The sequence below is a fragment of the Argopecten irradians genome, chromosome 10 (genome assembly GCF_041381155.1).
Source record: "Argopecten irradians isolate NY chromosome 10, Ai_NY, whole genome shotgun sequence".
Taxonomy (NCBI): domain Eukaryota; kingdom Metazoa; phylum Mollusca; class Bivalvia; order Pectinida; family Pectinidae; genus Argopecten; species Argopecten irradians.
In genome coordinates, this window is record NC_091143.1 from 32962776 (window position 1) to 32988098 (window position 25323).

Genomic DNA, 25323 nt, shown 5'->3' on the forward strand with positions numbered 1-25323 from the left:
CATTTCATGTGACGTTTGCGACTGCGCATGTGTGCGGAAGTAGGTGATCTGCCATCTTTCCAACTCACCGACACCTGTAAATAAATCCAGGAAATTGAGGGAATCAGAAATACACTTCACGAGTTCGTCGGTCTTGGGTTGCTTGATATTTAATTATGTCAGATTTTGACAGCAATCCTTTCGCCGACCCGAATACGGCAAGTCCCTTTGCGGTAAGAAACCAGGTCGTAATAAACGTTATGTGGCTGTCAGTGACAGCGATTGAATATTTTTAGGTAAAAATCCATACTTTCTGATTGAGGTAATGTATATCACGAGACCAGTCTATGACTCACTTCTGTCTTAGTTTTAGATGTTTATGTACGATTTACATATGAAATGTTATTTTACTGAAATGCATGCGTTTTGAGGGGAAATATGGAGCGATTCCTCCCACTAACACTCGCTGTAACCTGGTGGATGCTGGAAATGGTTCACTGGAAAGATGGATGTCCAAGGTTATTAATGAAAATATAACATTATCTCAGAATAACGATAAAAAACGAAATATAATAATAAGATCTTGATATGGTCGTTTAGATAAAGCTCTAAGGAAATTTATGAAAGATACATGATAAAATGACTGGAAATAATTAAAACTGTGATAGATATGAGTCTGAGATAGCCTGCTGGAATATAATGGAGCATTTAATGATCATCACTGTTTACTGCACTGGGACCCAACCAGTAGTTGTGATTGAATAGTAGTTGTGATTTAGGTAAAATTTAATTGTTTGCATCTTGTGAAACACATTATTTCCACATAAACAAACGAACACCATAAAGTATTCATCAACAGCTCCAGACATTTGGAAATCTGGATGCACAGTAGAACATGCACACAATCACGACTACTTTTCTGTCACGGCTACTGGATAATGTTATAGTTAAATTATATGACTTTTATAAATTTTAAATCAAAGAGCTCTAATTGTTACACAATTTTTGCCACAGGGTATACAAATGATTTAAAAGTGAGAAGTAATTTACTCACAGTTTTTGGACGAAGTACCTCGCAATGACTTTTGTGTTTGTGTACTGACCGTGACATTGGGAGACATCTGATTTTCCTTTGATATCTCAATTATCTGCCAGTGTAACCTTGATGTAGTTTGCCGTGCATGACTTCCCGTCTTACTTTCTGAAGCAGGCTGTCATTTCAGGATTAGTCATATTTTTTTAATGAAAATTTAAGACATTTCTTCTAAATCTTACGTCCATGAAAACTGGTTTTTATTCCTGGTACATAGGTGTCTCACGTGGTGTTTAGTGGTGTAAAAAGACATTGACAAATCCATCTCACTTGTATCTACTCGATTGTTGCTACCTGACCCATACTGCAATGGTCATAATACAGTATGCAGGTGAAAATTTTGCTATACTGGGACCCAACCAGTGGTCATGACCAAACAGTAGTCTTGATTATGTGCATAATCTACTGTGCATGTATTCCGTCTTTGCATATTACAGAGTTAGCTCCCTTGCCTGTAGATATCTGATTGTTATGTGATTATTTTGTGAGCGCAATTCACATCGTTTTCACCGAAACGCATGGCATTACGCTCGCAAACACATGACGTCACAATTGATACCTACCCGCAAGGGCAGATAACTCTGTAATGTGCAAATACAGAAAAGTGGAGCTACTAATGAATACTTTACGATGGTATTGTTTTGTTTATGTGGAAATAATGTGTTTCATGAGATGTAATTTTTCCCAAATAACGACTACTGTACATGTTCCTTCATAACTACACGTGTCTCGATCAGTAGTAGGGCTGTCACGGGTACTAAATTTTGTCCCCCGGTACCCAAATTTTAGCACCCGACCTGTACCCGGGTACTCGACACAGATCTACTACTTTTGTAACAAATTGGGTTACTTTATGTTTGCTGTTTGGGAAGATCGGTTGATCGACGGAGATTCGATGAAATCATATGTGAGTTCATGATCAGTAAAGATAGCTTCAGTCGTTGATTGTCTACTTCATTTCTATTGGACATTCATAATTGCTAATGAGCTGCTGTAAAGTATCAGTCTAACCAGCGTGTCTGTAGCATTTACCAGTCCGAGAAGAAATGTTTTTGCACATGGGTACAATACAACCGGAAACCTTCCGGTCATGTGACATAGTCTTCATTCCGACGATCTCTAGTGTATTGGGATATGACTATAGTGTGACCTATTTAAGTGCACATGTCTATCAGGTAGATTGTTCTTGCATCAAAAGACGGTCATGAGAAATAAAAATTGGAACAATGTTGCATGTGAACATGTTGTGAAAAGATAAGGTGTCATCCTTGGTGAGTGAAAACAAAACAAATGAGTTGGATTTTGTAATACTTTTAATATAAGTTCTAGACTTGTTTACGTACATTGACAGGTACCAGGGTACACATATTTTGACCCGGTTACATCCCCAACCCGACCCGTAAAAGGGTACTCGGGTACTCGTAACAGCCCTGATCAGTAGAGTATATTATTATCTGTTTTACATATTTTTAATTGTTATTCCGAAAGACGTCATATTGCAAAAAATCACAACAAGATTTTAAGTACCGACAAGAACATTTTGCATCCTTAATAAATTATCTAAAATATTTTCTGTCATATTTATCAAGAAATCAATCATGTAATTTTTATGAAACCATTTTGCAAAAACAAAGAAGGAAATGGCAACATCGATCTATCATTAAATGTTGTTTGGATATATAATCGCTCAGTACTTTCATAACTTGAGACAAATTTTTTCTCTCTTTTTGCGAAACGATTTGTGAATAATGTGAAAACTATCATTGATTAACTTGATGTTTTATCTTTTTCTAATACATACATTATTAGGGGCGGGACAAAACATTAATTTTAAATTTGTCACCGGAGGCTGACTATCACAAGTGCCCGGGTTAAACGTTCCGGGGCTATCTGAACATAGGCTGAAATGTCTGGTATTCATCTGATTCTCCAACTCCATTGTATCTACTATAAGCTGTATTTTCAGAATTTCAAGAGGCTAGCTGGGCCAGAATGTACATGCTACAACATTGACACCAAGCAAATCAATTTCGTTACTTGTTCTGTTTCAGGACCCGTCAGTTCAGCAGGCAACACAAGGAGGACCCGGCGGTAGGCAGGGGGGACTGGAGGACTACAATCCCTTCGCTGATGGAGGCAACCAAACCAGACCAGCGGCAGGGGTCAGTATCTCATTGGACACAAGATTTCTGATAAGATTTTCTTTATATGTATAACTCCACAGTTGTGTCAGTATCTCATTGGACACAAGACTTCTGATAGGAAATTCTTTATGTATAACTCCACAGTTGTGTCAACATTATCGACTCAGTGCTTTGAATCATTCAAGGTGATACAAACAGAAGTGACATGGAAAGTGTAAAAGAGGTGTAGATTTTTTTATACTATTTTTCGGTAAGCACAGAAGGATCTTTCTGTTTTTATCACCTTTGTTGAAATCTAATACATATACATGTATTTAAATATTTATCTTTTTATATATATGGTGTTCTGTGTTTTGTGGCAAATCTACTTATAGATTTTCGATATGCTAATATTTTTCTTTCTTTCTTATCCACACATTAATTGTATACATCACAGTATAATAATTTATTTTGAGATACAGTTTTAAAGCTCTATAGCTTGTTGATATTTTCTGTTGACTTTAGTCAATGAGTGAAGAACCACTACTAGCGGTATAACATTTTATACTCTCCTTTAATTATGCACTAATGTCCCTAACACATTCCAGGCTAAAGTGTAAAATCATGTTTTAAATTAAAAGTTTTAATGACTTGATCTTTATAAATTGGTATTCAATATTGTGCTTATAAATATAAGTAAGGACATACAGATTGAATAACCAGCATCATGCATTTTCATGATATTTTTATACCAGTCCTTTAGTTTTTCTCAACTTAAAATCAATAAGTAATTCTAGCAATGAAAAATATATAAACACTGATATTATTGCAACTTAAAGCATTTTTCTGGTACCTAATATTTAGTTATTAAAGATGCTCCACCGCCGATAGAGTATATATGATAATTATCATTTGAACAATAATTGGTGTTTAATCGTGTATATATATGTCTAATTAACAAAAAAATAATATAAAATAATTTATTTCGCCTTTGGTGTGCATGCGCAATCAGTACTTCATTCCATATAGGATATAGTGACACGGAATTTTTTCGGGATGCAATTAATTATTTTTCATATTTTTAACTTGAAGTAAAATAAGAAGCTCAAACTTTTCAATGGTGGTAATGGTGTAAAGTAAGTAACTTTTGTAACTGAAGAAAAATACTAAATTGTCTGCTCCTGATAGTGAAAAAATACAATTTGTCAGCGGTGGAGCATCTTTAACATAGTATTATGTATCAACTTCAATTTTCATTTGCACATTTGTAATTTTCCTTTTATCTCAATCACATGTACATGCCATATCTGCCACTGCCATTCATGTCTTGCAGCTTTTTATGTGATCACCATTCCAGCAGATTGCTGTACGTTAGGTCTCAGCTTTTTATGTGATCACCATTCCAGCAGAATGAGACCTTTTAATGTGTCACTATTCCAATACCCTAATTAGTAATAAATATTATATATTGATACCCTAATCAATATTTATTGATATCAATTATTATTTGTGTGACATGGTTTTCTCAAAGACTGAAGAAAAGAAACCAAAGGAAAAGACAGAGAAAACGGTAAAGGCTTTGGTGTAGATAGGTCAGCTGATAGCCATTTTTTGAGCTGGAGGAGGGTTTTTATTTTTGTGTTCGATGATAGTCCAAACTACAAGGTGCTAACTGTTCCTGCGCCAGCATCAACATTCACATAAAAATCCACTTTTGACAAAATTATAATTACTCGCATCCAATATTAATTGACATGAAATTTTGCCCAAGTAACTCGTTGCATCAGTCAGAATATATATTGACAAAATTAAAGATTGAGAAAAAAGATCTAATGCCGGTTTGGTATTTTGGGGTTAAACCCCAAGAATTTGAGAATAAATTTGCATCGAAGTCCACTTTTTGAGTTATAATCACAGACAATGAATCGGTTCCAATTTTTTTGTACCTAAACTTAAAAAGCAAGTAGATTTAGTTGTTACTTTATTCATTATTTAAATGTAGAATAACCTATAAGAATTACTGTGATTGAGCACAATGTGTATGAATTAGAGTATTAATGAATGATTTGATTGCCAAATGTTTCCATCTAAAGTCATGTATAAGGCCCCGCTATAAGAGGGGTTAAATAATCCATATCAAAAGTCGTGTACAAGGCCCCCCTATAAGAAGGGTTAAATAATCCACATCTAAAGTCATGTACAAGGCCCCCCTATAAGAGGGGTTAAATAATCCACATCTAAAGTTGTGTACAAGGCCCCCTATAAGAGGGGTTAAATAATCCACATCTAAAGTCGTGAACAAGTCTTCCATTATAGGAAGGGTTAAATAATCCACATCTAAAATTGTGTACAAGGCCCCCCTATAAGAGGGGTTAAATAATCCACATCTAAAGTCGTGTACAAGTCTTCCATTATAGGAAGGGTTAAATAATCCACATCTAAAGTTGTGTACAAGTCCTCCCTTTTAGGAAGGGTTAAATAATCCACATCTAAAGTCATGTACAAGGCCCCCTATAAGAGGGGTTAAATAATCCACATCTAAAGTTGTGTACAAGTCCTCCCTTTTAGGAAGGGTTAAATAATCCACATCTAAAGTCATGAACAAGGCCCCCTATAAGAGGGGTTAAATAATCCACATCTAAAGTCATGTACAAGGCCCCCCTATAAGAGGGGTTAAATAATCCACATCTAAAGTCATGTACAAGTCTCCCCTATAAGAGGGGTTAAATAATCCACATCTACAGTCATGTACAAGTCTCCCCTATAAGAGGGGTTAAATAATCCACATCTACAGTCATGTACAAGTCTCCCCTATAAGAGGGGTTAAATAATCCACATCTAAAGTCATGTACAAGTCTCCCCTATAAGAGGGGTTAAATAATCCACATCTACAGTCATGTACAAGACCCCTCTATAGGAAGGGTTAAATAATCCACATCTAAAGTCATGTACAAGGCCCCCCTATAAGAGGGGTTAAATAATCCACATCTAAAATCATGTACTAGGCCCCCCTATTAGAAAGGTTAAATAATCCACATCTAAATAAAAAGTCATGTACAAGGCCCCCTATGAGAGGGGTTAAATAATCCACATCTAAAATCATGTACTAGGCCCCCCTATTAGAAAGGTTAAATAATCCACATCTAAATTAAAAGTCATGTACAAGGCCCCCTATAAGAAGGGTTAAATAATCCACATCTAAAGTTGTGTACAATGCCTCCCCAGAAGAAGGGAATCCACATCTACAGTCATGTACAAGACCCCTCTATAGGAAGGGTTAAATAATCCACATCTAAAGTCGTGTACAAGGCCCCCTATAAGAGGGGTTAAATAATCCACATCTAAAGTTGTACAAGCCTCCCTTTTATAAAGGGGTTATAATCCAATCCACAGGGTAATATCCACATCTAACAGTACAGCCCCCTATAAGAGGGTTAATATACACTACAGTCATGTACAATCCCTTAGGGGTTAATAATCCACATCTAAAGTCATGTACAAGGCCCCCTATAAGGGTTAAATAATCCACTTAAAGTTGTACAAGTAATCCACATCTAATCATGTACAAGCCCATCTAAATCATGTACTAGCCCCCTATAAGAAGGGTTAAATAATCCACATCTACAGTCATGTACAAGACCCCTCTATAGGAAGGGTTAAATAATCCACATCTAAAGTCGTGTACAAGTCTTCCATTATAGGAAGGGTTAAATAATCCACATCTACAGTCATGTACAAGACCCCTCTATAGGAAGGGTTAAATAATCCACATCTAAAGTCGTGTACAAGTCTTCCATTATAGGAAGGGTTAAATAATCCACATCTACAGTCATGTACAAGACCCCTCTATAGGAAGGGTTAAATAATCCCATCTAAAGTCGTGTACAAGTCTTCATAGAGGGTTAATAATCCACATCTACAGTCATGTACAGACCCCTCTATAGGAAGGGTTAAATAATCCACATCTAAAGTCGTGTACAAGCCCTTCATCGGAGGGGTTAAATAATCCACTTTCTTTTTGCTTTGGTTGTGGGTTTGATTCCTGTTTTTAGCTATAGCAACCAGTGTAATTTCTTTTTCATTGATTTAAGAAATCTAATACAGTCCCATTGAAAGTACCACAATATAAATATTGTAGCACCTTTTAGAAGTTCTTGTCGCAGTATAGCTCAATCTCTTGGTCTACCTTAACCAATTGTGTAGGGGCTATAACCATGTCCAGTTACGTATACTCAGTACTGTATTTTTAGTCGTGATTACCAAATATTTTACTGATAGCTATATATAATATATATAGAGAGAGCTAGTTTACCAGTGCTGAATTAAACACCTGCATTTCTTCAGATGCTTTTGTTTATATAGTTTAAAAGAAAAACTAATGGAAGATGAAAATTCCTTTCAATGTTACTCAGACTTTTTGAAAATTTGAAGTATATACAAATGTATTATAATATGATGACTTACATAGAAGTGACTTAATTGGATAACATGTTAGTGAGTGATTGTATAAGATAAATCTAAAAGTCATTTTTAATTATTTACCGAGTGTATTTTCTATATGTGACAGAATAATATGTATGAAATTTTCATTATCAGGGCCAGAATAGAGGTGGTATTCCCCCACCCCAGCCCTCACAGCCCGGGGGTCAGCCAGCCATCATGCAGCCCTCGGAGGAACCTCCACCGTACTCTGCTAGCTCAGCTCAAAGAGTCAACACAGACGACCTCCAGAAACGTCAGGAGGTAAGATAATTGTTCATAGCTTGTCGGGAGGTAAGATAATCGTTCATAGCTGGTCTGGAGGTAAGATAATTGTTCATATCTTGTCAGGAGGAAAGATAATTGTTCATAGCTGGTCTGGAAATAAGATAATTGTTCATATCTTGTCAGGAGGAAAGATGTTTGTTCATAGCTGGTCTGGAGGTAAGATCATTGTCCATAGGTATATAGATTGTCAGGAGGTAAGAAAATTATTCATGGCTTGTCAGGAGGTGAGAAAATTGTTCATGGCTGGTCAGGAGGAAAGGTAATTGTTCATATCTCGCCAGGAGCTAAGATAATTGTTCATATCTTGTCAGGAGGTAAGAAAATTGTTCATGGCTTGTCAGGAGGTAAGATAATTGTTCATATCTTGTCAGGAGGAAAGTAAATTGTTCATAGCTGGTCTGGAGGTAAATTAATTGTTCATAGCTTGTCAGGAGGTAAGATAATTGTTCATAGCTGGTCAGGAGGTAAGATAATTGTTCATAGCTTGTCAGGAGGTAAGATAATTGTTCATAGCTTGTCAGGAGGTAAGATAATTGTTCATAGCTTGTCAGGAGGTAAGATAATTGTTCATAGCTGGTCTGGAGGTAAGATAATTGTTCATAGCTGGTCAGGAAGGTAAGATAATTGTTCATAGCTTGTCAGGAGGCTAAATAATTGTTCATAGCTTGCATTGTCAGGAGGTAAGATAATTGTTTGTAGCTGGTCTGGAGGTAAGATAATCGTTCATATCTTGTCAGGAGGAAAGTTAATTGTTCATAGCTTGTCAGGAGGTAAGATAATTGTTCATATCTTGTCAGGAGGTAAGATAATTGTTCATAGCTGGTCTGGAGGTAAGATAATTGTTCATAGCTTGTCAGGAGGTAAGATAATTGTTCATAGCTTGTCAGGAGGTAAGATAATTGTTCATATCTTGTCAGGAGGAAAGATAATTGTTCATAGCTTGTCAGGAGGTAAGATAATTGTTCAATGCTTGTCAGGAGGTAAGATAATTGTTCATTGCTTGTCAGGAGGTAAGATAATTGTTCATTGCTTGTCAGGAGGTAAGATAATTGTTCAATGCTTGTCAGGAGGTAAGATAATTATTCATTGCTTGTCAGGAGGTAAGATAATTGTTCATAGCTTGTCAGGAGGTTAGATAATTGTTCATTGCTTGTCAGGAGGTAAGATAATTGTTCATAGCTGGCCATGGTCTGGAGGGAAGATAATTGTTCATAGCTGTGCATATCAGGAGGTAAGATAATTGTTTGTAGCTTGTCAGGAGGAACGATAATTGTCTGTAGCTTATCAAAAAATGTAGGAAAGAATTTTGAACTTGTCAAGAAATATAATATGGATGATTTCTGAAAAAGTGTGTTTTACATTGTCAGTTGTAACAAAATAAGGTAATTTGTACTCACCTGTTTGCTGTTAGTTAATTCAGGTCATCATTAACCCGTACACAAGACTGTTGTCAATTAGTTGTCTTATATTGCCTATCATAGAATATAATTATATTAGAAATGTTTAATAATCATATCATGATACTAAGAAATGCATCCCCCCCTCGGCACACACACCAACCCAATTATTTGTTGTCAAATTCTGACTTATTTATAAAGTGCCAGATGACATTGATTTATCATTATTTCAGGAACTTGAAAAGAAGGCTGCAGAACTCCAGAGGAAAGAACAGGAGATGAGGAATATGCAGTTTCAAGGTAATTACTCATATAATTAGTGTTTGTAGAAATTCTAGTTTGGATGTAAAATCTACAGAAGGAGCCCATTCTTAGTGAGAAAAACTGCCATATGTTCACTCCCTCATAAAAACTAGATTATCGTATCACCAGCCTTCTGAGATTGTCTCTGCCTGATTATAGTTTAATCCTTTTCATACCTCAATTCTGTGTGTAAATGAAGAAAGGCCGCAATGGTCGAGTGGTTTACATACATCCAAAAGCCTTCATCCTCTTTGTTGGGATGGTCGAGTGGTTAACATACGACCAAAAGCCTTCATCCTCTTGGTCGGGATGGTCGAGTGGTTAACATACGACCAAAAGCCTTCATCCTCTTGGTCGGGATGGTCGAGTGGTTAACATACGACCAAAAGCCTTCATCCTCTTGGTCGGGATGGTCGAGTGGTTAACATACGACCAAAAGCCTTCATCCTCTTGGTCGGGATGGTCGAGTGGTTAACATGTTCCAACATATTACCGTAATATAAGCCCTCCACATCTGGTTCGATAGCTTTTATTCTGTACTTCCAACTTTCCTCCACCACCTAAACATAACACATCCTTTATTAATAAAAGACCCTAGTTATAAATGTTAAACCAAAGTTAGGCAAACAACCATTTTCATAAAGTAATTCTAAAATATGTTTATTGAGATTAGATTGTGAATGTGCTGTGATAATTTGATGTTTGTGTTCTCCTCCAGAGCGACAGAACAATTGGCCCCCGCTGCCAACCTGCTGTCCAGTCGGGCCATGCTTTTATCAAGACTTCAGTGTAGATATTCCACTTGAATTCCAAAGGACAGTTAAACTTGTCTACTACTTATGGATGTGTAAGTACAAAAAACATGTTATGAGAAAACAATTATAACAAAATAGAATGATAGTGATTTAAAGACTTTCTTGGATAAATCTTCTTTTTTTTTTGATATATATGTGTTTCTATTTATTTGAAGATTGAAGTATAAAATATATTTTAACAGAATATCTCAGTTTAGATAATGTAGGAAAGTGTTGTCTTCATGGCCTGGAAATATTTTCAACCTATAATGGATGTTTTTGTTTCAGTCTACTGTATAACTCTATTCCTAAACGTGCTAGGAAGTCTTGCCTACTTTATCGCGGACGGGGACGGCGGTGCCACGTTTGGTTTATCCCTTGTTTGGTTTGTGCTATTTACCCCTTGTTCCTTCATCTGTTGGTACCGACCACTGTACAAAGCCTTCAGGTAATAGTCTTACTCATCTGGTTGTAGTGTTACAGAAATACAATAGTGTTGCTATAGTGTTACTGAAATGCAATAGTGTTACAATAGTGTTATTGAAATAAAATAGTGTCACAATAGTGTTACAGATAAAAATAGTGTTACTGAAATACAATAGTGTTACTGAATTACAATAGTGTTACTATAGTGTTACTGAAATACAATAGTGTTACAATAGTGTTACTGAAATATAATAGTCTTACTGAAATACAATAGTGTTACAATAGTGTTACTGAAATACAATAGTCTTACTGAAATACAATAGTGTAACAATAATGTTACTGAATTACAATAGTGTTACTATAGTGTTACTGAATTACAATAGTGTTACTGAAATACAATAGTGTTACTGAAATACAATAGTGTTACTGAAATACAATAGTGTTACAATAGTGTTACTGAAATACTATAGTGTTACTGAAATACAATAGTGTTACTGAAATACAATAGTGTTACAATAGTGTTACTGAAATACTATAGTGTTACTATAGTGTTACTGAATTACAATAGTGTTACTGAATTACAATAGTGTTACAATAGTGTTACAGATAAAAATAGTGTTACTGAAATACAATAGTGTTACTGAATTACAATAGTGTTACTGAATTACAATAGTGTTACTATAGGGTTACTGAAATACAATAGTGTTACAATAGTGTTACTGAAATATAATAGTGTTACAATAGTGTTACTGAAATACTATAGTGTTACTGAAATACTATTGTGTTACTATAGTGTTACTGAAATACAATAGTGTTACAATAGTGTTACTGAAATACTATAGTGTTACTGAATTACAATAGTGTTACTGAATTACAATAGTGTTACAATAGTGTTACTGAAATACTATAGTGTTACTGAAATAAAATTGTCTTACTGAAATACAATAGTGTTACAATAGTGTTACTGAAATACAATTGTCTTACTGAAATACAATAGTGTTACAATAGTGTTACTGAAATACAATTGTCTTACTGAAATACAATAGTGTTACAATAGTGTTACTGAAATACAATAGTGTTACTGAAATACAATAGTGTTACAATAGTGTTACTGAAATACAATTGTCTTACTGAAATACAATAGTGTTACTGAAATACAATTGTCTTAATGAAATACAATAGTGTTACAATAGTGTTACTGAAATACAATTGTCTTACTGAAATACAATAGTGTTACAATAGTGTTACTGAAATACAATTGTCTTACTGAAATACAGTAGTGTTACAATAGTGTTACTGAAATACAATAGTGTTACAATAGTGTTACTGAAATACAATAGTGTTACAATAGTGTTACAGATAAAAATAGTGTTACTGAAATACAACAGTGTTACAATAGTGTTACTGAAATACAATAGTGTTACTGAAATACAATAGTGTGTGAATACAATAGTGTTACTGAAATACAATAGTGTTACAATAGTGTTACTGAAATTCAATAGTGTTACTGAAATACAATAGTGTGTGAATACAATAGTGTTACTGAAATACAATAGTGTTACAATAGTGTTACTGAAATTCAATAGTGTTACTGAAATATAATAGTCTTACTGAAATAAAAAAGTGTTACAATAGTGTTACAGAAATACAATAGTGTTACTGAAATACAATAGTGTTACAATGGTGTGTGAATACAATAGTGTTACTGAAATATAATAGTCTTACTGAAATAAAATAGTGTTGCAATAGTGTTACAGAAATACAATAGTGTTACTGAAATACAATTGTTTTACAATAGTGTTACTGAAATACAATAGTGTTACTGAAATACAATTGTCTTACTGAAATACAATTGTCGTACTAAAATACAATAGTGTTACTGAAATACAATTGTCTTACTGAAATACAATAGTGTTACTGAAATACAGTTGTCTTACTGAAATACAATTGTCGTACTAAAATACGATAGTGTTACAATAGTGTTACTGAAATACAATAGTGTTACTGAAATACAATAGTGTTACTGAAATACAATAGTGTTACTGAAATACAATAGTGTTACAATAGTGTTACTGAAACATAATAGTCTTACTGAAATAAAATAGTGTTACAATAGTGTTACTGAAATATACAATTGTCTTACTGAAATACAATTGCCTTACTGAAATAAAATAGTGTTACTGAAATACAATAGTCTTACTGAAATACAATAGTCTTACTGAAATACAATTGTCTTACTGAAATACAATAGTCTTACTGAAATACAAAACTTTTATTGAAATACAATTGTCTTACTGAAATACAATAGTCTTACTGAAATACAATTGTCTTGCTGAAATACAATAGTCTTACTGAAATACAAAAGTTTTATTGAAATACAATTGTTTTACTGAAATACAATTGACTTACTGAAATACAATAGTGTTACTGAAATACAATTGTCTTACTGAAATACAATAGTGTTACTGAAATACAATTGACTTACTGAAATACAATAGTGTTACTGAAATACAATTGACTTACTGAAATACAATAGTGTTACTGATTATTAAAGATGCTTCACCGCTGACAAATCATATTTTTCCCAATAAAAAACAGGAGCAGACAAATAAGTAGTTTTCTTAAGTTACAAAAGTTACTTACTTTTAAGACACCATTACCACCATCGGAAAGTTTGAGCTTCCTGTTTGACTTCAAGATAAAAATATTAAAAACAATTAATTGTGTGTCGTAAAAAGTACACGGCGCTATAATGAAGTACTAATTGTGCATGTACGAAAAGCAGAATAAATTATTTCATATGTGTATTAGTGTTAATTAGACACGTATATACATGGTCAAACAGCAGTTATTGTTCAAATGATGGGTATAGTTTATGCTCTGCCGACAGTGGAGCATCTTTAACAGTACAATTTTACAAAAATATTTTCTGTATCGGCTCATTTTAAATTCACTTTGATAAAGATTTCACTTGAAAGGTGAATTTAACAACAATTAGTAGTGATATAAACATGGTATATAAAAATGTTCTTAGCAGTGCTGATGATCAAGATTAATTGAGCTTGTTTTTTTTTTATTTTCCAGGAGTGATAGTTCCTTCAACTTCTTTGTTTTCTTCTTTATCTTCTTTTTCCAATTCATCGTCTGTGTTATTCAGGCATTAGGAATAACTAACTTTACTGTGTAAGTATGCAATTTTCATCTTTAATCCCATCTTTATATGGATGTTAATTTAAACCATCTTTTCTAAAAATAGCAAAATTGTTCACAAATATTTCTCTTGGATTTCTCGTTGATTTGTTTGTTTGTTTGATTTATTAACGTCCTATTAACAGCTATGGTCATGTAAGGACGTCTCGTTGATTTGATTCCAAACTGTTGAAACATTTTATGGTTTCCAGAAATATGTTGTAAATTTAATACAAAGTACTGTCATCAAATAGACTTTAGATAAAGAATGTATCGACAATCACTTTAATTCTAACCAAGTTTTATATTTGAGTCTAGTTTTGAGGATCATATGATCCTTTACTGGTAATAAACTATGAATTGCATCCACTTTAAGTATGACATAAAAGAATTATGGCTATCGATGTTAAGTGCAATTTTCAATATTTTAACAACTTTTTTTATTTGTAAAATGTGAAAACATTAGTCTATATACACTCTATATCAATGGTCTGTCACAAACAATACCAAAAAAGGGTTCCCATCAGAAAGATATGAAATGTTCACTAAGCTTCCTGTTAAAGGATACATACATATGTTTAAGTGTTGTTTACCTTTAATTTTATCTTCATCAGAAATGGATAGATTATTATTATTATGTATATGCATTGTTTTACATTTTAATAGATTAATTCTATTTTGCTTGTTACAAGTATTTTCATTGGCTTTAAAATTTACTTTATCAGCACATAAAGGAAAAAATGGTGCCGCCATTTGTAACGTTGCTTCTGATTGGCTGAGATGAAGGTGTAATGATTTCATTGACAAGAGTCTAAAAATGAATTTTGAATATTGAAGAGATTTTCTGTAGTAAATTGAATTATAAGGATTAATTTGAATAGATATTTTATGTTATGGAGATATAACACAAAAATCTGAGTGTACTCTCATCAAAACTGCTTCGCAGTTTATTTAGAGTTAGCTATTTAGAGTACACTAAGATTTTTGTGTTATATCTCCATAACATAAAAAATCTATTCAAGTTAATCCTTAATGATAATATATTATACCTTTGTATTATTTTTATATATCTTGACCTCAATACATGTATATATTACGTATTTCATGTTTTTACAGCGGAATCATCGGTGGTCTTGGCGTTGTCGGGGACAATATTGCGGCAGGATTAATAATGATTTTTGTTGGAATTTTCTTTGGTCTGACAGCCACTGTCGGGCTTTTTGTGTTGGGCAAGGTAGATAGCTGTTACTTACTCGTCCTTGAGGAATGTAGCCTGTGGCCAGTGGCTGACTGCGGGAGCTGGCTCTCACTTTTTATTTCTTGTCGTATCACATGGTGTTGTAACTGTCTGTTATATGTTTGTTTAAAAACAGAAGAATGTTTGCAGCTTCTTTAAATGGAGTCATACCTAATTCTAAAGCCATTTATACAAGAATGAAATGTGCATTCAAATTCTTAATCTTGATGTATGCCAAAATAAGAATAGGAAAGATTGATTTTGAATTCAGTGAATGTGATATTCTCCACTTATTGGTATTGAAAGCATAGGTTTAGAAGTTTGTGATAATTCTTCTGTTTCAACAACAATCAAAAGAGGTTCTTTAAATATTATTTTGAATTTCTTTTGAATGTTTTGATATGCATGTATTGTGTTGTAAGATTTAGAAATGTGATTACCAAAAGCTACCAACTTTCAAAGCTGACTGTCAACCAGATTTTTTTTACATTAAGTAATTTGTATTTCCTATTAAAATAAGAAATAATAATGCTTTCAGAGAGGCATCATTTCAAATCTTGTATTTGTAAAGAAGATAACTCAGAGTACATGTAGACACAAAATTCCACCAACAACTAGGGGAGAAACTTTTTGATGGTCACATTTCAATTGGGGAATCCTGTACAAATGTCAGTCGTGTAAATCACAAGACAGCAGACATTTCATAGACCAGAACTACAGATGTATATGTGTCAAATTTGATTTTGTTTTCCTGTCGTCTGTGGGCTGATCATGAACAGTTTGCTGTAAATGTGCATTAGCACTGAGTCAATCTGAAATGGTTGCTGATCTGAAGCAAATCTTGTGAACATGATGGAACAGAGGTCGAGAGCATCCTATATCCCGCTTGATGTGTAGATTTGTAGGCAGCAACCATTTCTAGATGCCTCTCTACAACTTTCCATTTCATTGTGCTGATGAATCGCTAAGTAAAGCTTTACAATTTAATCTTATTTTGAGCTCCTTTTAATACCCAAAAAATTGGACGGTTAAAAAAACCCAACGGTTGTCCTAACTTAAATGAATCAGTGATTTTATTTGGCTTGTTCATCAGACAGTGAATTGATAGTTGGTACACACCTTTAGTTTCCAGGTGATTGCACTTACTAACAACCGCTTATTTGCCTGCCTCCCCAGTAGAAATTATACTTTTAAGTTTGTATTTTATTTCTTTGTAGAGGCTGGATTAATTCTCTTGGTATCGTTGGCAAACACACATTCTCGGGAGCTGTGATGCTATTCATTTCATTTTTCTTTACTATTTGTGCTGTTATACAGATCATCATGCTGATCAAGGTGGGTACTGGAAGGAAGGGGCAGGGCACTATCAAAAGGGGGCAGGGGACTATCAATAGGGGGCAGGGCACTATCAAAAGGGGGCAGGGGACAATCAATAGGGGGCAGGGCACTATCAAAAGGGGGCAGGGAACAATCAATAGGGGGCAGGGCACTATCAAAAGGGGGCAGGGCACAATCAATAGGGGGCAGGGCACAATCAAAAGGGGGCAGGGCACAATCAATAGGGGGCAGGGCACAATCAAAAGGGGGCAGGGGACTATCAATAGGGGGCAGGGCACTATCAAAAGGGGCAGGGGACAATCAATAGGAGGCAGAGCACTATCAAAAGGGGGCAGGGGACAATCAATTGGGGGCAGGGCACTATCAAAAGGGGGCAGGGGACAATCAATAGGGGGCAGGGCACTATCAAAAGGGGGCAGGGCACAATCAAAAGGGGGCAGGGGACAATCAATAGGGGGCAGGGCACTTTCATCAGGGGGCAGGGCACAATCAATAGGGGGCAGGTCACTATTAAAAGGGGGCAGGGCACAATCAATAGGGGGCAGGGCTTTATCAAAAGGGGGCAGGGGACAATCAAAAGGGGGCAGGGGACAATCAATAGGGGGCAGGGCACTATCAAAAGGGGGCAGGGCACTATCAAAAGGGGGCAGGGGACAATCAATAGGGGGCATGGCACAATCAATAGGGGGCAGGGCTCTATCAATAGGAGGCAGGGCACTATCAATAGGGGGCATGGCACTAGCAAAAGGGGGCAGGGCACTATCGATAGGGGGCAGGGCACTACCAATAGGGGGCAGGGCACTATCGAAAGGGGGCAGCACACTATAAACAATTGGCAGGGCACTATCAATAGAGGCTTCAATAAGATGGGTGTAGGGCAGGGCAGTATGGCTTAGGGACGGGGACAGCACACTATCAATATGACAATGTATGTTGATTTTGATTAATAAGTTTTATGGTGGAGGAGAGGGCTTGCTTCACTGTGAATTGAGTAGCTATTTTAATCATCTATGATTGGATGATGGGTTAGCAGAGCTGAAGTAAAAAGCTTGCTTAGAAAATGCATGTTAGAGGATTCAGTATATCAGCAGAAAGTTGCCTAGGTCTGCTATTCGTGTGTTTATGAGTTGCCTAGTTTGAAACATAACATGAACACTTTGAGGAAAGAATAAAAACTTGTATTTCATTGATACAAAAAATCCATCTCCTGCATGTCTCTTGTGACAGATTGAACTTTGTATGGAGATGTTACCGGTGTCTGTATTAACACTTGTCTGTACTGAGGCCTATAAATTACCCGATGGCCAGTTAGTAATCATAGGTAGTATATACCAGGATTCAACCGACAGAATGGTATTAGGATAGCCATGGCTTGTATGCATGAGTATTCCCAGCATGTTTGGTGTACATACTTAGTGGTGTTTATCAGTTTATCTACATGTGTTATAACATGACTGCTTGCTGAGTAATGAACAGAGTTACTTCCCTTTATCCCTCGGTTAGTACTTACAGGGTGTTACGTCTCGTTGTTACTAACGGAGAAAACTAAGGGAAGTGACTCGATAGATCACAATGTCTCCCTGAGTACTAACTTGGTACACAAAGAGGAGCTAAGATGAACTGTAGAGCCATTTACACAGTGGGCACATTAAAGGCTCGCTTCAATATGGCACTTTAAAAAAAAAAAATAAAGATTCCACAAAACAGACAAACTTACATTATATCCAGTAGTTTTATTCATAAAATCTTACACTTTAATATTTTCAGTTTTTGTGAAATTCATGATTTTTTTTTAATTTCTTTTAACAGATCATGTACTATAATAATTAGCATCTCTTTGATCAATAGGCGTTGCAAGATTTAAGTTATTCCCCTTGAATTTCTTGTAACAGACCATATTTATCCCTCTTCAGTGGAATCTTGAAACATGAATTTAAACTTTGCATAAAGGCTTAGAACATAAAAAATAATGTATAGATTTTGTACTGATACACTTTAAGCATAATCTTTCATTCATTTTGTCACCTGTTTTATTACTTTTATATTTACTTTGTAGGTGCATAGAATATACCGCAGTACAGGAGCTAGCTTTACCAAAGCTCAGATGGAATTCTCTCAAGGGGTTATGAAAAATGAGGCAGTGCAGAGCGCTGCATCAACTGCAGCGCAAGGAGCTGTTAAAGGAATGGCGCAACAGTACGGGACGTCAAATAAGTACTAAGCCATTCCATAGTAACACTGTTCGCTGTGGCGCTGTGAGTGTCGCGGTGCACACAAAAAGACGTTTTAAAGTGTATAGTTCTATCTGTGTAGGTTTTGGCCGATACAGCCAAATATAGAGGCAGGACCTAGCAGGCCGACCAAGGCAGTAGTATGGCTGGGTTTGTTTTGATTCTCTTGTCAAAGTGAACAGTCTGTTTCTGATGAACAACATTTTGTTTGTTGTTCATGATGAATTTAGAAGTCTTCAAAACTTTGAGTCATTTTCGGAATATATTTTGCAGCAATTTATTTTCTTTTGATCCTTTGATTTTACTTCAACGGACAAATACTTCACTAGAAAATGTCTCGAGAAGAATATCTGTTAAATTCTGTGTACAGATTTATTCAAAATAAAGTGGGGGGAGGGAACTTTGTTCACCTGTTAGACATTGAATTAACAACAAGCTAAGCTGTGAAGAGTTCTCTGTGAGGTTAGAATGGTGATTATATGGTTTTCAGTCTTATATTCCACAAATTTTACAATGTATAATGTGTGTACATATGGGCGAGTGGAGCAGAGTGTGAGTAAAAGCTTAACTTATTCATAGAGTGTGATACTATAGCCCTGTAATCTTGTTAAATGTTTGTGAGAAAAGCAGAAAATATTTCAGTCAGAATCCAATTCAGCAGAAGTAGTTGCCACATAACATAGTCCAAAGAACGGGACAAATGTGTTTTCAGACTGAAATATGATATTAAACAGCTTGTTGAGTAGTATTACAGATTGGGAAAATGTCATTTATGAAATTATATTTGCTGCGAAAGCTTTTGAAACCAAATATTCAAAGTATTGTTGAGTGTCTAGCTATGTATGTAAATTGGATTTCTTGTTTATTCTTTATCGTAAGAGAGTTTAATTCTGTGTCAAATACTGCATGTGCTACCATGTCATTTTCTTAGCCAGATAGAAATTTATTACATTTTAGCCGAATCCTCAATGGATAAGGAGGTACTCTAATTAAGGCTATGTTTGTATTGAAATATTGTGAAGTGCTATTATTGAACAAAACAATAGAAAAAAAACTACAACAGCAGAACAATCAAATCTAAGACAATATCGTCTTTATTGCTGCAAAAATTAAGTCAAAATGAAAATTGAGTGAAATACAACAAAGAATAGAATATGAATCTTCAAATACAATTTGTTTCAAAGAATGAAGAGAAAACAAAAGATACACATGTGACAATGCAGTCATGCATGTTTCATAGAATTGTCCCATTTCTATCCACAAAAGGTCAGTTTTTGCTTGTATGCTTCTGATTGGACAAATTAGTCAGTGTTGAGAGAGCATATGTTCTGTAAATGTAGATGTCCAGTTTTGATGTTGTTTCATACTATTATTTCTGTTATTTTACAATGTTTCATAGACTGAGACATTTCTGTTGTTTATATTGTACATGCAAAATGTGAAAAATTCAGATTCATCATTAATTATTATCAGTATCAATACAAAATACATGAATTCATATTTTATCCTGTTGCGTTTGTGATGTGTTTTGTGAAAACGCTGCTTTTTAATTTTGATGCTCCATGATCATATTACTTGGGTGAGGAGGCTTAAGAAAATATTATAATTATAACTGTTTTACTTTATTATATTTCATTTACTCCTAAAATCTTTTTGAGCTTGTTCTAAGACTGTAATAGTTCATTGGCAGATCTGTGCATCAAACGTGCACGTGGATGAGTTTTCTTTTGTTTGACAGGAATTAGTGTTGTCCGATGTCATTAAAATGATGATGGTAAAACTGTCTAATCTATTATAGTTATAATGATGTACTTCTTTTTATTTCTACTGACGGTATGAAACAAAGGGAAGTAGCTCTAATCGATCAGATTGTGGTGTAATGTTCTTTGATCGACATTTGCCACCTAAGAAAATTTGAAATAAAAAAAAAAATCCATTTGATCTGGTGTTGAGTATCAATCAGGTTTACTAAAATAGATCTTATATGTTTTTGTTTATCAAATGTTTCTTTAGTAAACATACAAATTTGGACATGGTGGAGGTCTATGTTGAATAATGATTTTGTCCACACAATATTTAACATGGGAATATTGTGAAAGCTTTGTTTGAATATTTACAGGAAACACACCTATTACGGTGGATATTGCAAAACTGAGATTATTACTGAAGAATTTTAAAACACATGTCATGTGTACACTTCATTTTCCTATTAAAGTATTTATGTCACAACAATTTGTTCTTGATTAGTATCATTGTAAATTTGAGTGTGGTTGTGTGCAATTACCAAGATTCCAGTGCCCCAATGATATGGACACTGTTACAACACGTGAAAACTACGAAGTCTTCTACTTATAAACAGGTTTTACAGACTGATACGGTTCTGTTGATGAAGATCTAAGACATTAATTTTGTCATTATTTCTCTGTGTTATTCATACAGTACCTTAAAGTTTGAAATTTATTCCTAAAATTTCTGCCTAGCGTAACAGTTTTGAATTCTTTCCCATTTGGAAATTCTTGAGATAGTCTTGTAAAACTAAATACACAAAACCTTTTAAAGAGCAAATTAATCGGAACATTTTTATCTCAAAAAAATATGTTGCCTATTAAATATAGTGTTATTTAATGCCTATTGAATAAAGTGTTATTTAATGCCTATTACATAAAGTGTTATTTGATAGGCAACAAATTGTTTTTCCCAACCTTGTATATTCATGCACCCTTAATTTAAATAGTTTGAAGATTTAAAGTTTTCATGGAATCCTTCGAGTTTCAAGATAAATATAAGCTTGACCTGTTTATTACTTATTAAATAAGGATTCTTGTTTTTTTTGTTAGAAAGTTTGAAAATATTGACTAAAATGTATTAAATATGAATCGTAAGTCCATGAGATACAAACATTCCAGAACAACATTTTCATTTCACTTATTTTTCACTATCAATGCTTATTCTTCTACTGAAGGAATACCCAATGTAACCTGTTCTCACGTTACCATCTCTGTCATGTTTGTATATTACAGAGTTATCTTCCTTTGTGTGAAGATATTAATTGTGATGCCGTATGTTAAGAGTGCAAGGTCATATTTGTTCAATGAAAATACAAAATGTAAATGTGTCACTCATACAAATTGACTTCACAATTTATACTTTCCCACCAGGAAAGAACACTAATATGCATAGATGGAATGCATTGAGAATAAAAACATCAATATGATGTCTGTGTGTCGACAATTGTTCTTTATACATTTAAGTGTTAAGATGTAATTTAAGTTCTTTTAGATTTGTTGTATAAACAAGAGCAGGAATGCTGCAGATGGCATTTCATTCAGATGTGATGATCAAATCTTGTTTGCAGAAAGAAATTGGTAAGAGAAAAATCTATCTTGGTATTGGTGGTGGTGGGTCATGGCTTGTATGATATTTTGTATCCTCAAATCAACCAAGGAAAATACCGTTAAACTACTTCATCTTTGTGAGATACATATTTTCTTTTTGTGAGAGATCACACAAATTTAAATATTTCGCGAACAATTAAATCAAAAGTAAACATACAAATTAATATGAGTTTATTAAATTATGATTTTGGCCATTTGCTGTCTAAAAATGAACAAGATTTTTTTTTTTAAGTTTAAGATAACCTTAAATAAATTGGCGGCATTACTATCTCAAAAGTTTCAAATTAATAATGCTTAGTCTACATTTACACCTTAATTGTGACGAGCAAATGAGCACTTAATTGTCTTAATGATATATCGTGTATGAAAAATATGTATACAGCTGTAGATCTGGTTGGTGTTTACTCAAAGTACGGCTGGCTTCTGAATAAATCACATACATGTACCATGCATATAGCTTATTATTTCGCGAGGATGCTCTTTTTGCAATTTCACGGCATATTTGATATGCAAAATAATTAGATGGTTGAATGATATCTACCTTTTAAAATACATATTGTGAAAATTTAAAATCGCTAACATGTATATGATTTTCTCATTTTTAGATCAAATTGCGTAAATAACCAGCTATATGGTATCTGGCCTACTTCAGAGGTGTAATATGATTGCATAGTTAAAAATATGTGTGACAGCTCTTATTAATGAATTTATTCCTGAATATATTTAAGATCAAGCAAAATTTAAATATCTTACATCATACACGAAAAATTGTACACACAAAAAAGTGTTTTACAGTAGATGAATGCGATTGTAGGCCAAGTTGAATACATTACTTTAGATAAGCAGTCATGTACGTAAAACCAAATTATGGAACAGGTTTTATATTTCATTTTTCATGTTTAAATATTCATATACAGATCTAGAATTGCTGTTAATGGCTAATTTTTTTACCAGCAATACCTGTGTAGATTATTTTTGATTTTGTTCTGATGTGCGACAGTTTTGAGTTGAGTGAAAGGTGTTTAAGCTTTATATTGTTACTCGCATGTTGTTTGTAAATAATTGTGATTAGCACCACATGTATCTTGTTATGTCAGATTTTAAATTCTGATTTTAAACCACACGTTTCTGTTAACGATATCCTCCACATTATTTTCATTGGATACCATTCTCTGTTTCATTCATGATGCCCTGTAATTGTATGTTGTATCATCTTACTCTAACATCTTGGTAAATTAATAATGTTTCTTAGAACAATTCTTAATGTTTAGTAGAAACGTGTCTAATATTTAGAAGGAACAGTTCTTAATGTTTTAGAGAAACATTTCGTTAAGATTAGGAGGAGAAATATTTCTGAATTAGCATGTATTTAGAAGGACCAATTCTTTATCTGTAGAAGGAACGTTCTAAATGGGTTTTTTTTTTTCCGGTAACAACTCTTTTAATGTTACAAATTTCTTAATATTTAGGAGGGATATATTTCTTGATATTTAGAAGAAACTGTTCTTATTTTAAGTAGAAACATTTCTTCATGTTTAAATGAAATATTTCTTTATGTTTAGTCATATAATATCGGTGTGCTATTGTTCAGATTTTTCGTTATATTGGTTCTTTAAACAGTAATCTAGACACATATGGGTAGAACTTCCATAACGTATTTTGCAGCGTTAACGTTACCTGGCAAAACTAGTACAAACAGGACACATTATGGTTTCTGCGATTAAAATTCTTCGATGGACACAATACCAAATAAATTTAGAACATAGGTTCCTTGATGTTTGTCTAGGTTTTCTAAAAACCTTTTTTAACAGTAACCGGTAATGATGAGGTTATTGATTCTAGTTACTCTGAGTTCTCTCCCTTTATTATTATACATGTCTTGTGATAGGATATCTGTTCATTTTATCATCGTATATATTTTTCACCTTCATATTGTTATATTTTCATAAAAGTCTTATCCAGTTACAGCTGATAATTCTAATGAGACTCTTTAATTAATTAGAGATCAAGGATAAACAGATATGTCTGCAGACTGTGAGTGTCTTGGAGCGATTTCTTCCTTCTTTTGTTAGATAGTAACAGGAATGTAGGTTAGTACATAAATATTGGTGAGATGTTTAGGTGAAATCTCGTACATGTAATACGAGATTCCAGTGTGAGAAGTACATGGATAGTATTCTTATCATTGTATTAACTATATATGTATGGTTATCTGTAAATAAACATTACAGTGTGGCATCGTAAACTAGTGTTTTGTTATAATAATGTTATGAACAAACTAAGAGAGATGATATGATAATGTTACCAACCGACTAAGAGAGATGTTATGATAATGTTACCAACCGACTAAGAGAGATGTTATGATAATGTTACCAACCGACTAAGAGAGATGTTATGATAATGTTACCAACCGACTAAGAGAGATGTTATGATAATGTTACCAACCGACTAAGAGAGATGTTATGATAAAAGGAGAAAACATTCTAAAGATAAAAGAACATGACAGTTGTTTTTATGGATCAAACCTTTTGTGGTTTTTCCCAAAGTCTGTGTTAATTGTTGGTGTATTCGTAACAGTTTACTATAACTCTCCTTAAAGATGCTCCACCGCTGACAGAGCATAAATGATATACATCACTTGAACAATAATGGGTGTTTAATCGTGAATATATATGTCTAATTAACACAAAAAAAATTATATCAAATAATTTATTTTTTCTTTGGTGCATCCGCACTCAGTACTGCATTCCATATAGGATATAGTGCCGCGGTAGTTTTTCGGGATGCAATTTATTATTTTTTATATTTTAAACTTGAAGTAAATTAGAAGCTCAGACTTTTCAATGGTGGTAATGGTGTAAAGTAAGTAATTTTTGTAACTGAAGAAAAATACTAAATCGTCTGCTCCTGTTTTTAATAGTGAAAAAAACCCTATTTGTCAGCGGTGGAAATAACACCAAATAAGTTTGTATAACTTTTGCTCACAAGTATGTTTTTTAAATGTCAGTTATGGGAAATGTCAATCTCTTACTTGTGATAACTGCATAGAAT

At 34.0% G+C, this 25323-nt stretch overlaps 1 protein-coding gene across 5 annotated transcripts; it reads left to right on the plus strand.

Annotated features, from left to right (window-relative positions):
- Positions 1-3: 3 nt before the first annotated feature.
- LOC138333685 (secretory carrier-associated membrane protein 1-like) lies at positions 4-24517 on the plus strand. Of its 5 annotated transcripts, none has more exons than XM_069282216.1 (10): positions 4-212; positions 3124-3234; positions 4727-4765; positions 7792-7938; positions 9593-9659; positions 10381-10509; positions 10745-10904; positions 13967-14065; positions 15188-15305; positions 18703-24517. In XM_069282216.1, exons 1-10 carry the CDS (start codon positions 156-158, stop codon positions 18865-18867), a joined length of 1092 nt encoding a protein of 363 aa, XP_069138317.1. In that variant the 5' UTR covers positions 4-155; the 3' UTR covers positions 18868-24517. The 5 variants fall into 5 exon arrangements, with proteins under 5 accessions (XP_069138317.1, XP_069138316.1, XP_069138320.1 ...); XM_069282215.1 differs by lacking the exon at positions 15188-15305 and adding an exon at positions 16526-16643; XM_069282217.1 differs by lacking the exons at positions 4727-4765; positions 15188-15305 and adding exons at positions 3721-3747; positions 16526-16643 and having other exon boundaries at positions 5-212.
- The last annotated feature ends 806 nt before the right edge of the window (positions 24518-25323 follow it).